This window comes from Protomyctophum bolini (assembly GCF_963924005.1).
Source record: "Protomyctophum bolini genome assembly, chromosome: 6".
NCBI lineage: Eukaryota > Metazoa > Chordata > Actinopteri > Myctophiformes > Myctophidae > Protomyctophum > Protomyctophum bolini.
Window position 1 is genome coordinate 41,177,484 of NC_137867.1, and position 16,816 is coordinate 41,194,299.

The following is a 16,816-nucleotide window of genomic DNA, read 5'->3' on the forward strand; positions in this document are numbered from 1 at the left end:
TTCTTTGTGTTGAGTTCCCCTGATATATCTCTGATTCTTGGAATTCCATGGTTAATGTTACACAATCCTCATGTTGACTGGAAGTCAGGCACTATTCGGAGCTGGAGTGTTTTATGTCATTCCTGTTGTCTCAAATCAGCCCTGGGCCCTAACCCTCTAATTTCTGCTCCTCCAGTAACTCCTCCTGACCTGTCCACCATTCCTTCTGAGTACCACGAGTTGGGAGAGGTTTTTAGCAAACAGCGGGCTCTCTCTCTCCCACCACACCGGCCATTTGACTGTGAAATTGTGCTACTGCCTGACGCCCCTCTGCCAGGAAGCCGCCTGTACAACCTCTCTCGCCCTGAACGTGAGTCTATGGAAGATTACATTCAGACATCTCTGGCTGCTGGCCTCATTCGTCCCTCCTCTTCACCTGTGGGGGCAGGTTTTTTCTTTGTTGGGAAAAAGGATGGCAGTCTGAGACCCTGCATTGATTATAGAGGCTTAAACAATATCACAGTCAAGAACCGTTATCCCCTACCACTCATTAACTCTGCGTTTGAACCCCTTGAGGGTGCCACTGTTTTTTCTAAACTGGATCTGCGCAATGCCTACCACCTGGTCCGTATCCGCAAGGGTGACGAGTGGAAGACGGCATTCAACACTCCCCTAGGGCATTTTGAGTACCTTGTGATGCCGTTTGGACTCACTAACGCCCCTGCCGTATTCCAAGCTATGGTTAACGATGTATTAAGAGACATGCTTAACCGTTTTGTTTTTGTTTTTCTTGATGACATCCTTGTCTTTTCTAAGAACCTGGCTGAACACGTCCAACATGTCCGCCTGGTCCTGCAGAGGCTCCTTGAGAACAAGCTTTTTGTGAAGGCCGAGAAGTGTGAGTTCCATGTGCCCAGCACCTCCTACCTGGGTTTCATCATCGCTGAGGGGAAGATGAGCATGGATCCTTCCAAGGTGACAGCGGTTTCCGAGTGGCCACAGCCGACCACCCGCAAACAGCTCCAGCGGTTCTTGGGGTTTGCAAATTTCTATCGCCGCTTCATCAGGAACTACAGCCGTGTTGCAGCCCCCCTGACAGCCCTCACCTCTACCACGACCAAGTTCAAGTGGACCCCTGAGGCTGCTGCTGCCCTCCAGCTGCTTAAGAGACTCTTCACTACTGCTCCTATCTTGGTTCAGCCTGACCCCTCCCGGCAGTTCATTGTGGAGGTCGATGCCTCGGATGTCGGGGTCGGAGCGATCCTTTCCCAGCGGTCAGCCTCAGACCAGAAGGTCCATCCTTGCGCCTTCCTCTCCCACAAACTCGATGCTGCTGAGAGGAATTATGATGTGGGGAACCGTGAACTTCTTGCCATAGTCCTTGCCTTGGAGGAGTGGAGACACTGGCTCGAGGGCGCTGAACATCCTTTTGTGGTTTGGACGGACCACAAGAACCTGGCCTACCTCAAGACGGCGAAACGCCTCAACTCACGTCAGGCCAGGTGGGCCCTGTTCCTGGGACGTTTTCTGTTTACCCTGACCTACCGCCCAGGCTCCAAGAACACCAAGGCTGATGCCCTGTCTCGTCAGTACGCTGCGGAGGAGGCCACTGCTCCGCCTGAGACTATCCTGCCCCCCTCCTGTGTTGTGGCTGTGCTCACTTGGGACTTCGAGTCAGCTGTTCTGGAGGCCCAACACACCCAGCCGGACCCAGGCACTGGTCCCCCAGGTCGCTTGTTCATTCCTGACTCGGTACGCTCCAGAGTACTCCAGTGGGCTCATGCCTCCCGGGTCAACTGCCACCCTGGGAGGAACCGCACCCTTGAAATTCTCCACCGTCATTTCTGGTGGCCTTCCATGGAGGTGGATGGCAGAGATTACGTGGCGGCGTGTTTAGTTTGTGCCCAGAATAAGACTTCTAACCGACCCAGCTCAGGCCTCCTTCGCCCGCTGCCGATCCCTCAGCGCCCTTGGTCCCACATTGCTTTGGATTTTGTCACCGGTCTGCCTCCTTCCGATGGGAACACTGTTATTTTGACCATCATTGACCGTTTCTCTAAGGCTGCCCACTGCGTTGCCCTCCCTAAGCTCCCCTCTGCCACCGAGACGGCCGGCCTCATGATTCAACATGTATTCCGGATTCATGGCATTCCGGCTGATATCGTTTCGGACCGGGGTCCCCAGTTCACCTCTCAAGTGTGGAAGGCCTTTTGCACGGAGCTGGGTGCCACGGTTAGTCTGTCCTCAGGCTATCACCCCCAAACCAACGGTCAAGTTGAGCGATGGAACCAAGAACTGGAGACCACGTTACGCTGCCTAGCATCCTCGCATCAGTCTACCTGGTCGTCTCAGCTTGTGTGGGCTGAGTATGCTCACAACTCGGCAACTAGCACGGCTACTGGCATGTCCCCCTTCCAGTGTTCCCTTGGTTACCAACCTCCTCTATTCCCTGTTGAGGAGGGGGACATCGCCGTGCCCTCAGTTCAGGCCCACCTTCGCCGCTGTCGTCGAGCCTGGAAGTCTGCTCGTGCCGCCCTTAAGCGGTCTTCCCGAAGAAATGAGGCACATGCTAATCGACGGAGGACTCCAGCTCCTAAGTATCGACTGGGACAGAGAGTGTGGTTGTCGACCACCGATCTGCCCCTTCGGACAGAGTCCCGTAAGCTGTCTCCTAAATTCATTGGACCATTCCCCATCGACAAGATCATTAATCCGGCCGCGGTCCGCCTAAAGCTGCCCCGGACCCTTCGTATTCATCCAACGTTCCACGTTTCTCGTATAAAGCCAGTGGTCACGAGTGCTCTGTCCCCCCCTGTTCCGCCCCCTCCTCCTCCCAGGATGCTGGATGGTGGCCCGGTCTACACTGTGAGCCGTCTGCTCGATGTTCGCCGCCGTGGCCGGGGGTTCCAGTTCCTGGTGGACTGGGAGGGTTATGGGCCTGAGGAGCGCTGCTGGGTCCCCCGGCGCAACATCTGCGATCCTGCTCTCATCCGGGAGTTCTATCACCAGCACCCGGGTCGACCTGGTGGGACGCCTGGAGGCGCCCGTTAGGGGGGGGTACTGTCATGGCAGCTTGATGATCTGTCTGTTCTAACTGTTATTTTCTATGTCCTTTAGGTTGGAGCTGCATTCTATCTGTGGAGAGGTGTGTCCTGGTGATTGCCTGGCTGGTCCCCATCTGGCAATCACCTGGCTGGCAACTTAAACCTGGCTGTGATGGCACACAGTGCTCAGTGATAATTCCCCTACGGCCAGTGCACACCTCTGTGCTGTTGTACTAGTACCTGCCTGCCAGCCTGACCACTTCTCCACGCAGCTCCAACGAAGACCTAAGTATTATTTTCTGGAACCTGGGACCTTTTGGACTAAGCTATTTTTTGCCTTGAACGTTGCCTTGAACTTCTGTGTTTTGGAGTGAATAAAGACTCTATAGTTTTTGCATCTACCCAGTTTCCCTGTCTGTTCTGTCTGCTTCTGGGTTCCCTGTCTGCCTTGACAGGATTACAACATTTCAAAAAGGAGAAGCAGACTGACATTGCCGGCTGGGTGTTTAAAAAGTTAATTAAAAAAAGTTAATGCACAGCCTTTTGCTTACATGAATGCAGAACCTTGATCCTCTCCTGTGCCTCCGACAGCCTGTCAGCCAGGCGGACATCTGTGTCAGCCTCCTCCCTGCATGGGAGATGATATTCATGTGTCAGTTCATTCATCTCCACACATTTAACTCGGAAGGTAGCATTCCTATAGCAAGTAGGACTGATATACAAGTATGTGACTTTAATGAACTCTTGTGTATTGTATTAAAAAAAAAAATCTAAAATGTCCAATGAAATGAATTAAATCAATGACAAATGTGAATGAGCAGGTTGATTCATAGACAGAATACAGAGTGGTGGACAGTTTTGTTGAGAGGTGTGAAAACAACCACCTGATAATATTATGTCAACAAAACAAAGGAGATTTTATTTCAAATCTACCCCGTCCCGTACCCTGTGTGTTAAAAAGTGAGTCCATGACCAAGCATGTGACTTAATTGTGACGAGTTTGGAGTGAGACTGCATGGGTTGCTTGTCTTATCAACCAAGTTAAAAAAGGGAGACATGGTTCTTACTCACCCATCAGAGTGGTCCTGGTGGTTCTGCCCTGGGGAACCCGGAGCCATCGGGGCTGATGTGCTGTTGGGTGTCATTAGGCTGGCTGGAAGCTTGGACACCTGCTGGGCCTCTTGTTGTGACGATGTCCCTGATGACGCCGCAGCTTCCTGCTCTGAGGACTCTGTGAACCAAACCAAGACACACTCAGCTTCCTGCTCTGAGGACTCTGTGACCCAAACCAAGACACACTCAGCTTCCTGCTCTGAGGACTCTGTGAACCAAACCAAGACACACTCAGCTTCCTGCTCTGAGGACTCTGTGAACCAAACCAAGACACACTCAGCTTCCTGCTCTGAGGACTCTGTGAACCAAACCAAGAGAAACACTCAGCTTCCTGCTCTGAGGATTCTGTGAACCAAACCAAGACACACTCAGCTTCCTGCTCTGAGGACTCTGTGAACCAAACCAAGACACACTCAGCTTCCTGCTCTGAGGACTCTGTGAACCAAATCAAGAGAAACACTCAGCTTCCTGCTCTGAGGATTCTGTGAACCAAACCAAGAGAAACACTCAGCTTCCTGCTCTGAGGACTCTGTGAACCAAACCAAGACACACTCAGCTTCCTGCTCTGAGGACTCTGTGAACCAAACCAAGACACACTCAGCTTCCTGCTCTGAGGACTCTGTGAACCAAACCAAGACACACTCAGCTTCCTGCTCTGAGGACTCTGTGACCCAAACCAAGAGAAACACTCAGCTTCCTGCTCTGAGGATTCTGTGACCCAAACCAAGAGAAACACTCAGCTTCCTGCTCTGAGGACTCTGTGAACCAAACCAAGAGAAACACTCAGCTTCCTGCTCTGAGGACTCTGTGACCCAAACCAAGAGAAACACTCAGCTTCCTGCTCTGAGGACTCTGTGACCCAAACCAAGAGAAACACTCAGCTGGAGGAATTCATACTGCTATTTCAGAAAATGTAGCAAGACAAAAATTGCATTTTGAACTGAAAACTGCATGGTTGAAAAACTCAGGGCTTTGCTTAAAAGGAGCACTCATGCTCTGCATACCAGTCACTCACACACACACACACACACACACACACACACACACACACACACACACAAGCTCACCACAATCCAGGTCTATAGTCGCCCGCGGGCGTGTGCACGAAACGAGCAATGTGACGAGAGCGCGCTACATAAGCAGACGCAGCCAGGAGGACCTTATGGAAATGGAGCCCGTTGTCTGGCAATACTCTACCTATCAGGTTGCATCATCTCATGTCTGAGTGGGTTATTTCATTGTTCTCTGCAACATGCAAGCTGGCCTGTATTTCCAAGGTTAACCTCAAAAGATGTTGTGCATGTGTGTTTTTTAAGCGTTTTAAGTAAAGGATGCACGATACATGGGTAGCATAATCGTTTTGTCATTGGTTGCCTATCTACTTCCTGATTGGTTAGTCATTTCGACCGGTTTTCTTTTGACCAATGACAACGCTACTGGAAACATCTTTGAATGCAGATTGTGGCCCCTAGATGTGTCACAGAGACAACAATCTTTGGGGAGCATTTTACTAATTGCTGGCTGTCTGAATACAAAAAAAGGTAATTAAAATTTTGACATAAGCAGCTATTAAAAGGCTGTATTGCGTTGTGTAGAGTGTATAAGATTAATAGCTCGGGCAGGCAGTCCGGCCCCTGGTTTAGTTGAATAGCCCTGGGAGTCAAGAGCCACTTAATCTGTGCTTCCAAAAAGAAAATAAATGTCCATTAGGCTGTCAGTGGTGTGTGTGCGGTTGTGATCTGACCTGTCTTTTCAAGGCACTCCAGGTGTTTCCTCCAGAAGCCAGTGATTTCTCTCACCAGGGCCTCACTGTCAGGGGCCGAACTCTGCATCTGCTCAAGTCTCTCTTCCAGGGTGTGTGTGGCCTCCAACACAGGAGCTGGGTCTGTGAACATGCACGCACACACACACACACACACACACACACACACACACACACACACACACACACACACACACACACACACACACACACACACACACACACACACACACACACACACACACACACACACAAAGAGGAATACATTATAGTGTGAGTAGAGAGTACATTGCACAAACTTTACACATTATACAAACCCCTTTAAATGAACGAAGAAGATATAAAGGTGTGTACGATTTGTACAGCGTGTTTCTCAAGAAAAGGAAAACTTATACTCCGTATTGACGTGCGTGCGTACATGCCTGTGTGTACATGCGTGTATGAACATGTGTGTGTGTGTGTGTGTGCGTGTGTGAACATGTGTGTGTGTGTGTGTGTGTGCGTGCTTGCTAAGTAAAGAGCACATTACAGGGCTTTTCAGCGTGCCAGTATCAACAGTAGTAGAGACTATTCCACTGAGACTCGGGTTCCAAAGAGTGACTCTTCCACTCCCTCTCCCCTGCCGACCGACTCGGCTTGCCTTTGAAAGTCTCACAGGCTGGACCTAATGACACGCAGAGTGCAGTTCCGTCGCTTCAAATGTACCCAGATCAGATCTAATGAGTCCTCTTGCAACGCTGATAAATGACACGCACAGAAACACAAAGAGATTGCCACGGAAATATGACAGGGACTTAAGTCCCGAGTATACACCTAGGTAAATCCAACAAAGTATGGGAAAAGTCAGCTCCTGAAAAGGGAAGGAGAGAGTGAGAGAGAGAGAGAGAGAGAGAGAGAAGCGGGATTCTTTAGCACAACAGAGGAGCTGTTTTGCAATGCATGCGCGGCAGCACCGGGCCCATGGGGCCAACTAGGAGGCTGTTTCTCAGCTAACAAGTCTCCTCTGTATCATTTGATCATTTAAATTATTATGCCAGGAATTCTCGGGAGGGCGGCTCGGCACTCCACATCACAGGGCTGTTTTTAATCTTTTCCCTTTTCCTCCTACCCCCCCCCCCCCACCCCCACCCCCCCTCCCGAAAAGTTCAACAGCTCAGAGAGAGAGAGAGAGAGAGAGAGAACTGCTCCTGTTGTGTACCTGCCTGTGCCGAACACCAAAGGAGGCGACTTCTAGTGCCAAAGCACAGAGAGGGAGGCTCAGGGGAGCCGTTTGACAAGGAGGAGGGGGGGGGGGGGAGCCACCGTGCGCACACACACGCACACGCACGCACGTACACACACACAGCAGCCCTTCAAAACTCTTAAAGACGGGGGGAAATCACTGCTTTTGCTGCACAAACTTTACTCCCATGCACAGCTTTCATCCGCTCATCTTAAGACTTCTTCTATGCAGAAACCGATCAGATTCCGTCGCGGGTGTGTGGGGGCACCGAGTGACTGAAGTGACTTTTCACAGAGAAGTTGAAACCCACGGACGACTGTGAACTTTGCCAGACTCCGGCGCCGCCGAGAGAATACCACATCTCATCCAGAAGGGCAACGGAAATACACACATATCCAAAAGGCACATAGAAATATAGAAATAAACACACAAACGAACACAACTTGTAAACTATTGCAATTTGTTGAAATACTCGCCATTGCGTTGCCGTGCATTGCCGTATCTGCATTTTCATCAGAAAAAAAAAGGGAGGAAGAAACTTTTGGGGCCATAACTGATTGAACTATTTTTCCCAGGACCGTTTACAGTCAAACGCAGTCTGCGTTCATTGTTACACCAGCTCTGGAGATATTGCATCAGTCACAAGGGACATCACCATTAAGAGCACAGCTCGTCTAAGACAAACAGGATGACTTAAAGCACTGCTATTTCATCGACCCACTGTCACAGAAATCACTTTATCAGCCTCTTTCCCATATATCCTTTCAACTTTTAATGATCAAAGGACAGAGATTATAGTAAGGGATCTCTCACACATGGACAAGCCGGGATTATCAATCAGCGACAAGGGAGTGAAGAGAAGTCAAATTTAAAGTGAAGGGATATAAGTTAAGTCTGTATACAAAATTAACCCCGTCAAAGGAGGAGCAGCGGGTTACTCCCCGATGTCTTGGGATCTGCAATCGAGGTTGAGTCAAGAAAGAGTGCTGATATGGAAGGATATAGGCATGGCTGGCAAATTATTTTTGAGTATAACACCAACTCAAACGGCAAATTCAACAAACCTAAACCGGGTAGAAGGGTACAGCTAAGTAGGTATAGGTACGTACATACTGTAGGCAGGTAAGTAGAGGTAGATAGATAGTGTTATGGCAGTATTGTCATAAAAGTGAGAAACATTATGGAAAACATTAAACAATGAACATAATGCACACATGCATCACATGCATAACCATTTCTTCTGCCATAAACCAGGTAGCTTTAAAACGGCCATGACAGCAATGGTAGGAAAAAAGATAAATAGATTAATCATATTCGGATATTCGGTATTTGGTTTTCAGCCAACTTTTTCCTATATTCGGTATTCGGTTTTGGCCAAGAATTTCCCTTTCGGTGCATCCCTTCAGACTCTGCTTCAGAAGTTGATAATCAACGTGAATCAAGATTACCCCCCTTTTTCAAACATAACACAAACTTCCTGTGGTCACTCTTGCAGCATAACCCTCCTAAACCAACAGTAAAAACTCTCCAACCAGTCTATGACAAGTTTCTAGTGCACATAATCTTCTCCCGATCAAGATATAAAACACGACCGACCTATTAGTGTTATCCACAGTACACGCCCGGCGTGCAAATAAACAGTTAATTTTTTTAATCTGGCCCTTATCTTAATTACGGCTGATTGGACGTCTACCCAGAGGTCAGGATAACGGATCGCGGGAACAGCACCTCATTGAGGCTTTAATAAATCACAGGACATTTAATACATCATATTCTGCGGTGAAAACGCAGGTCCATCTCCACATGAATCAAAGTGACAGAGAGATTGTAGTGAGATGTGTCTGAGTGGAGAGAGAGAGATAGAGAGACGATGAGGAGGAGGTTCGAGGAAGGTCAGTCTGGACAAACTCACATCTGTCCACTTGTCCGAATCTGTCCATCGGACAGTCTGATGAGGAGCGGTCATCCAGGGTCCCCCCTGGCATCAAATCCAACTATAATCACAAACAAGCTAGAATAGTTTGACCAATGTTAAAAGAGTTTGACCGCTAAACCCGACTTGATCTAGTCTTTGCCTGCCGAACCCGAGTAGCCCGAGGTTGTATTTGTTTTATTGGGCCTCTTTTCGATAACTTATGAGACATAAGAGGTTTTCCGTGGCTACTTTGTGACACGTCAACATGTATGGATCACACGACCGAACCCCCCCCCCCCCCCAAAAAAAAACAGGTCTCGCTAGCTTCTGGGGCACGCTGGGTAATCTCTCTCCAATGCTAGATGGACAATGGCGGCGTGCAACGAGCGGCTGTATTTTTCCTTGTTGTTGTCACTTGGCCATCATGGAATATTTTCCGACATTTTAGGATACTCGATCGCGTTATTCTAAGGCACCCGTGCAATGTAGCGACGTACACTATCGGGTGATTCTTCAAAGGTTAGTGGAAAAACAACTGGGAATTAGGATTGATTTGACTAACTAAATGTGTTAAAAGGAGAATTCCATACTAGAAGGCTTTCTTACCTTTATTTGTAGTTACGGCCCCACCAAAGAGGTCCAGGTGCTATTTTGTGCAAAAGCGCATTATTGGCTATTTCCCCTACCATAAGCCCTCAATGAATTGCATTGGGCTGGGCTATGGGGTGTTGTGCTAATTCGCTTATGTGTTTTGGCGTTAGCATTATGTTGTGCTTTAGCTATTGAAAAATAGCAGATCTACAAGCTCATAGCTTGTAGATCGCTACGAGCGGGGAGAACATGCAAACTGGTAAAGCATTACACTATACGGTCTTTTTTTTTGTAGAAAACTGAACTACTGTATACATTGATATTGGAGTTGCATCACTTTGGCCAAGAGGTAGTCAGTATAAGATCTCCCACCATACTGTGCTGTGCTTGGTATTGTTGGCCGGTGGGCCCATGTTTCTCTGCTATTGCTCATCTCACAGAAGGGGGCATGCAGTGAGAGAACCTTCAACCTATAGACAGTGTGCGGTGGTGGTGGGTGCAACACTGCGACTATAAAGCCTCTCGAGTCCAGTGTTGTTTTTGTCGACTAAAACTAAGACGAAAGATGTTCGTCGACCTTTTTTCACTGACGAAAACGAATGGAAACTAAATGAAAACTAAGCTACGTTGACTAAACTAAGACTCAATATACTGACAATTTCGTCAACGAATAAAAACTTGACTAAAATGTTAGTAATTAACGGGACTAGTGGACAAGAGATCCAGTATAAGACATTTTACTAATTAGTTGCATGCTGAAAATAGCCGAACTACAAGCCCGCAGCGCGACGCGTTGTAGGCTTGTAGATCGGCTATTTTGAGCAAGTGCAAAAAATACAGTCATTATGACGGCATCAAGGCCCGCCGAAATACATTTTGTTCAACTCAACTGTAGATTTAGTCGACTAAAATCGTATGATATTTAGTCAACTAAAACTAGACTAATACCAAAACATTCCAGGTGACTAAAACTAAATGAAAACTATTCAAAAGACTACGACATGAAACTAAAATCTAAATGTGCTGCCAAAGACAACACCCGCTCCGGTCCAGACCAGAGACGGCATGCTTGTATGCTGGAGGTAAATGTACGGAATATGCCCGTCAGAGGGGCAACGGAGGGGAAAGAGAGAGTGGACAGGTTTGGGGGGGACGCGCGTCCGTCTAGGTGGGTGGTGTAGGGGTGGAGGAGGGGTGCGAGCGCGGGCAAGACAAGCAGGTGTGTCGGGGCGGTCCGTCTTGGCCCTGTCAGCGATACACCATCATTAGGCGGTGTGGGCTCAGCAGGGCGCACCATTACCTCTCCCTGGGCCCTGTGTAATTACGCTCTGACATAATTAACCCAGCAAGCCCATTAGCCAAGCACTAGCTGGCTGGAGAGTGGGAGAAAGAGAGAGAGAGAAAAAACCCCTGCTATAATTATTTGTTGTGCGCATGTTAATGAGGCCAGCTGTGTTCCCATCATACAACACGAACAAATTAATTTACAAGGCTGTGCTTCAAGGTTTTTTCTTTTCATTCAAAACAGACTTGTTTTGTGTGTGTGTGTGTGTTTTCTCCCCCTCCTCACTCCCCTCATTCTCTGAGTGGACTTCAAGGTCCATAAACATGGTTCTTGCTGCAATAAACAGTAACAATGTCGTCACATTGTTGTCGTCGTGGACTAAAAAAAAACTAGGTTGATAGAAATAACGGCACGTCCTAAAGGAGAACTTGATATCCAGCGAGCGGAAACGAAGCGTCTCGCTTATACCTTGATGTAGAGAAAGGAGGCGGGGCAGAGAGGCCAGTGAAGTTCGCTGGCTTTCATACTTTCACTTGTTGTAAAAGTTGTACGGCAAAAGTTTCTCTCGACACACTTTCCTTTGCTTCAGTTCAATGTCTTTGTCTCACAGACTGAAGGACATAGGAAGCATTACACGAGATTGTGGAGACAGAGGTAAGTAGCAACAAAACTAAAAAGGATGCCACCAGAGAAAAGTTATAAGAGAAATCAAATCATACACGCAAAAAAAAGAAGATGGAGAAAGAAAAACGACCTTCTTCTCATTTTGACTGAAAAGCGTTACAGACGAGAACAATACGAAGAGCTTAAAGGACCACTTCACCACTTTTCAACCTATCTTCATATAATAGGTCCTCACTAATAATCATGATAAAATGGCACGATTTATTTCTATTCAGTCTGTGTCTCATAGGAGGGCTGTGGGCAGTTTAGAAACCGTCATCATTAGGCAGATTATTTTTGAAACAATATTATTTTACAAAAATGATTAGATTTTAATTATTGTGAGAACGATGGCTTCCATTTTCGCATTGCAACTTTTCAGGACTAGAAAGCCTGCAGTTTTTATTAGCTTGTATTCCCCATTGATGTCACTGGAAGACGGTTTCTGAACTACCCACAGCCCTAATATGAGACACAGACAGAGTAGAAAGAAATTGCGCCATTTCGTTCATGATTATTAGTGAGGACTTATTATATGAAGATAGGTTGAAAAGTGGTGAAGTGGTCCTTTATCTACAAAAAAGGCATCCATCCAGCATTGACCTTTCAGAAGGCTATACTGTTGCCTTATTCACTCCTCTTTAGACCTGCATTTACACAATCATTACGTTTCTGAGGATATAATCACTGCGATTTCCAAACGTCGACTGATTAAATACATGTAGCACATCAAAAATGATTCATTTAGAGACCATGAAATCCCTCATTTAGATCAATTTATAGGCTTCACATTACTTTCAGTCCCACCATCATCAGATCACCGCGCGTACACAGTACATGCACGCATACACAGTACACGCACATGCACACGCACACACACACACTGCTCTCTTTTAAGAGCACACTACGCCCGCATGCATGCAGGTCCCTGTGGGGTCTTCTACCCCAGGGACCAGTTGGAGAGGCCTGGCTCTTTTATGAACATAATGCATTATTAAGCACCTCAAACATCTCCTGGGCCTTTGTTTATTACTGCTCTTATATTAATCACACGTGCATAATTTCATCCCGCCCGCCCAGAGAGCTTTCATTCTCCATCAGCTTCTTTTTTTTTTTTTTACGTTCTCATCTCGTATAATACTACGGCCACGAGGGCACACATGCACGCACGCACACACGCTGACACGCACACGCACGCACGCTGGCACGCACGCACACACACACACACACACACACACACACACACACACACACACACACACACACACACACACACGCTGGCACGCACACAACACGACACTCCCGTATATACCGTCTCATCTCTTGACCACCATAGAGGTGCTCGGCTGCACAACGATGATAAAAGCGCTCAACGATAATAGCTCGCAGGCTCTGCTCCTCGTTGGAAAAAGACAAGCAGAGAATTATGGACAACTTTTCTCTCTGCATTTTTGTATGAAGTTGAATGGAGGGTATACTGTATGCGCGTGACATCATTCATCAAACCCGGAAGTTATGTGGGAATGCTTACTACTGAGTGGCAAAAAACTATTTTCTGGCCTTGATAGCCCGTACATCCAAAACAGACAAACAAAAAGTCCTATCAGATTGCATTAAACAACATTAAACTCACTTTTGCCACTGGATTTCCCATTCACTTTATGCATGCGCATATATATACCCTCTATTGCTGTATATAAGAGCATCATGCTGTTCAGATCTCCTCACAGCCCACAGGACACCGTGTCTGATCACGTTAATGTGTTTGACTCCAGTCCACTCACATGCAGACACCGTTTGTCACCAATCACAACAGTATACAGTATACGATGATATGATCAACTTTTAACCCATTTAGACCTGAAGACGCATCTGTGTCACCTCATATAGCTTTGAACCACTATTTGAAACTTTAGCTGTTGAAAAATAGCAGCTCTACAAGCTCGTATAGCGTGGCACCGAGTGCCGATCTGCTATTTTTTAAAACGTGCCACAATTGGATTGGATCACACACACACACAGCCGACCTGCCGTAGGCCCCCAGCAGCGCACAGCCGCACACACACACTTTGAGGGCTGTATTCTGAGCGCACACACACACACACACACACACACACACACACACACACACACACACACACAGCTCCCCGCTCAGATGAAAGGAGCCGTGTTCTAAAGGCAAGATGAGCGAACGGGGGTGAGAGAGGTGTGGGCCGCATCCTGAGGGAGGAGACACTGTGTGTGTGTGTGTGTGTGTGTGTGTGTGCGTGCGTGCGCGCTGAAGAGGAAGAGCAAACACCTGGAGCGTCAGACTCGGGGCGACGCCCATGGCGACAGGAGCTCCCGTTCCTGGCGTTCAAACAGACCAGACGCCGTCAGAGAAACACCAGGGAGAGAGAGAGGTGGCGCCGCGCGTTGGCGGAACGAGAGCAAATCTTGATTTTTCTTTTAGTCATATAGTCTTTAGAGTACATTTTAAAATCGTCTTATTAATTAATGGTGTCCTGGTACTCACACATGCACCGTTTGTCACCCTCTAGCTGCAGTTCATACAGAAACCAGCGGTAGAGTTCTCAACGGGCCTGAAAATGAAGGCTTGTGTATGAACGACAGTACGGTCCTGGGTTCTGTATGGATTACAGTAAGGTCCTGGTTCTGTATGGATTACAGTAAGGTCCTGGTTCTGTATGAATGACAGTAAGGTCCTGGTTCTGTATGAATGACAGTAAGGTCCTGGTTCTGTATGGATTACAGTAAGGTCCTGGTTCTGTATGAATGACAGTAAGGTCCTGGTTCTGTATGGATTACAGTAAGGTCCTGGTTCTGTATGAACGACAGTACGGTCCTGGGTTCTGTATGGATTACAGTAAGGTCCTGGTTCTGTATGAATGACAGTAAGGTCCTGGTTCTGTATGGATTACAGTAAGGTCCTGGTTCTGTATGGATTACAGTAAGGTCCTGGTTCTGTATGAATGACAGTAAGGTCCTGGTTCTGTATGAATGACAGTAAGGTCCTGGTTCTGTAAGAATGACAGCCTGGGTTCTGTATGAATGACAGTAAGGTCCTGGGTTCTCTATGGATTACAGTAAGGTCCTGGTTCTGTATGAATGACAGTAAGGTCCTGGTTCTGTATGAATGACAGTAAGGTCCTGGTTCTGTATGAATGACAGTAAGGTCCTGGTTCTGTATGAATGACAGTAAGGTCCTGGTTCTGTATGAATGACAGTAAGGTTCTGGTTGGTTCTGTATGAATGACAGTAAGGTTCTGTATGAATGACAGTAAGGTCCTGGTTCTGTATGAATGACAGTAAGGTCCTGGTTCTGTATGAATGACAGTAAGGTCCTGGTTCTGTATGGATTACAGTAAGGTTCTGGGTTCTGTATGAATGACAGTAAGGTCCTGGTTCTGTATGAATGACAGTAAGGTCCTGGTTCTATATGAATGACAGTAAGGTCCTGGTTGGTTCTGTATGAATGACAGTAAGGTCCTGGTTCTGTATGAATGACAGTAAGGTCCTGGTTCTGTATGAATGACAGTAAGGTCCTGGTTCTGTATGAATGACAGTAAGGTTCTGGTTGGTTCTGTATGAATGACAGTAAGGTTCTGTATGAATGACAGTAAGGTCCTGGTTCTGTATGAATGACAGTAAGGTCCTGGTTCTGTATGAATGACAGTAAGGTCCTGGTTCTGTATGGATTACAGTAAGGTTCTGGGTTCTGTATGAATGACAGTAAGGTCCTGGTTCTGTATGAATGACAGTAAGGTTCTGGTTCTGTATGAATGACAGTAAGGTTCTGGTTCTGTATGAATGACAGTAATGTCCTGGTTCTGTATGAATGACAGTAAGGTTCTGGTTCTGTATGAATGACAGTAAGGTCCTGGTTGGTTCTGTATGAATGACAGTAAGGTCCTGGTTCTGTAAGAATGACAGTAAGGTCCTGGTTCTGTATGAATGACAGTAAGGTCCTGGTTCTGTATGAATGACAGTAAGGTCCTGGTTCTGTATGGATTACAGTAAGGTTCTGGGTTCTGTATGAATGACAGTAAGGTCCTGGTTCTGTATGAATGACAGTAAGGTTCTGGTTCTGTATGAATGACAGTAAGGTTCTGGTTCTGTATGAATGACAGTAATGTCCTGGTTCTGTATGAATGACAGTAAGGTTCTGGTTCTGTATGAATGACAGTAAGGTCCTGGTTCTGTATGGATTACAGTAAGGTCCTGGTTCTGTATGAATGACAGTAAGGTCCTGGTTCTGTATGAATGACAGTAAGGTCCTGGTTCTGTATGAATGACAGTAAGGTCCTGGTTCTGTATGAATGACAGTAAGGTCCTGGTTGGTTCTGTATGGATTACAGTAAGGTCCTGGTTCTGTATGGATTACAGTAAGGTCCTGGTTCTGTATGAATGACAGTAAGGTTCTGGTTCTGTATGAATGACAGTAAGGTCCTGGTTCTGTATGGATTACAGTAAGGTCCTGGTTGGTTCTGTATGAATGACAGTAAGGTCCTGGTTCTGTATGAATGACAGTAAGGTCCTGGTTGGTTCTGTATGAATGACAGTAAGGTCCTGGTTCTGTATGAATGACAGTAAGGTCCTGGTTCTGTATGGATTACAGTAAGGTCCTGGTTCTGTATGAATGACAGTAAGGTCCTGGTTCTGTATGAATGACAGTAAGGTCCTGGTTCTGTATGGATTACAGTAAGGTCCTGGTTCTGTATGAATGACAGTAAGGTCCTGGTTGGTTCTGTATGAATGACAGTAAGGTCCTGGTTCTGTATGAATGACAGTAAGGTCCTGGTTGGTTCTGTATGAATGACAGTAAGGTCCTGGTTCTGTATGAATGACAGTAAGGTCCTGGTTCTGTATGGATTACAGTAAAGTCCTGGTTCTGTATGAATGACAGTAAGGTCCTGGTTGGTTCTGTATGAATGACAGTAAGGTCCTGGTTCTGTATGAATGACAGTAAGGTCCTGGTTCTGTATGAATAACAGTAAGGTCCTGGTTCTGTATGAATGACAGTAAGGTCCTGGTTCTGTATGAATGACAGTAAGGTCCTGGTTCTGTATGAATGACAGTAAGGTCCTGGTTCTGTATGGATTACAGTAAGGTCCTGGTTCTGTATGGATTACAGTAAGGTCCTGGTTCTGTATGGATTACAGTAAGGTTCTGGGTTCTGTATGGATTACAGTAAGGTCCTGGTTCTGTATGGATTACAGTAAGGTCCTGGTTCTGTATGGAT

The 16,816-nt window shown here is 46.9% G+C and overlaps 1 protein-coding gene across 1 annotated transcript in view; it reads right to left on the minus strand.

The window, feature by feature from the left end:
* The window catches only part of cux2b (cut-like homeobox 2b), a gene marked incomplete at its 5' end in the record, with an annotated part of 156,170 nt that overhangs the window by 33,347 nt on the left and 106,007 nt on the right, over positions 1 to 16,816 (minus strand). The window contains 3 exons of the mRNA XM_080767058.1: positions 3,575 to 3,651; positions 4,095 to 4,434; positions 5,881 to 6,021. Coding sequence (XP_080623184.1) covers positions 3,575 to 3,651; positions 4,095 to 4,434; positions 5,881 to 6,021 — 558 coding nt within the window. The remainder of the gene's footprint in view (positions 1 to 3,574; positions 3,652 to 4,094; positions 4,435 to 5,880; positions 6,022 to 16,816) is intronic.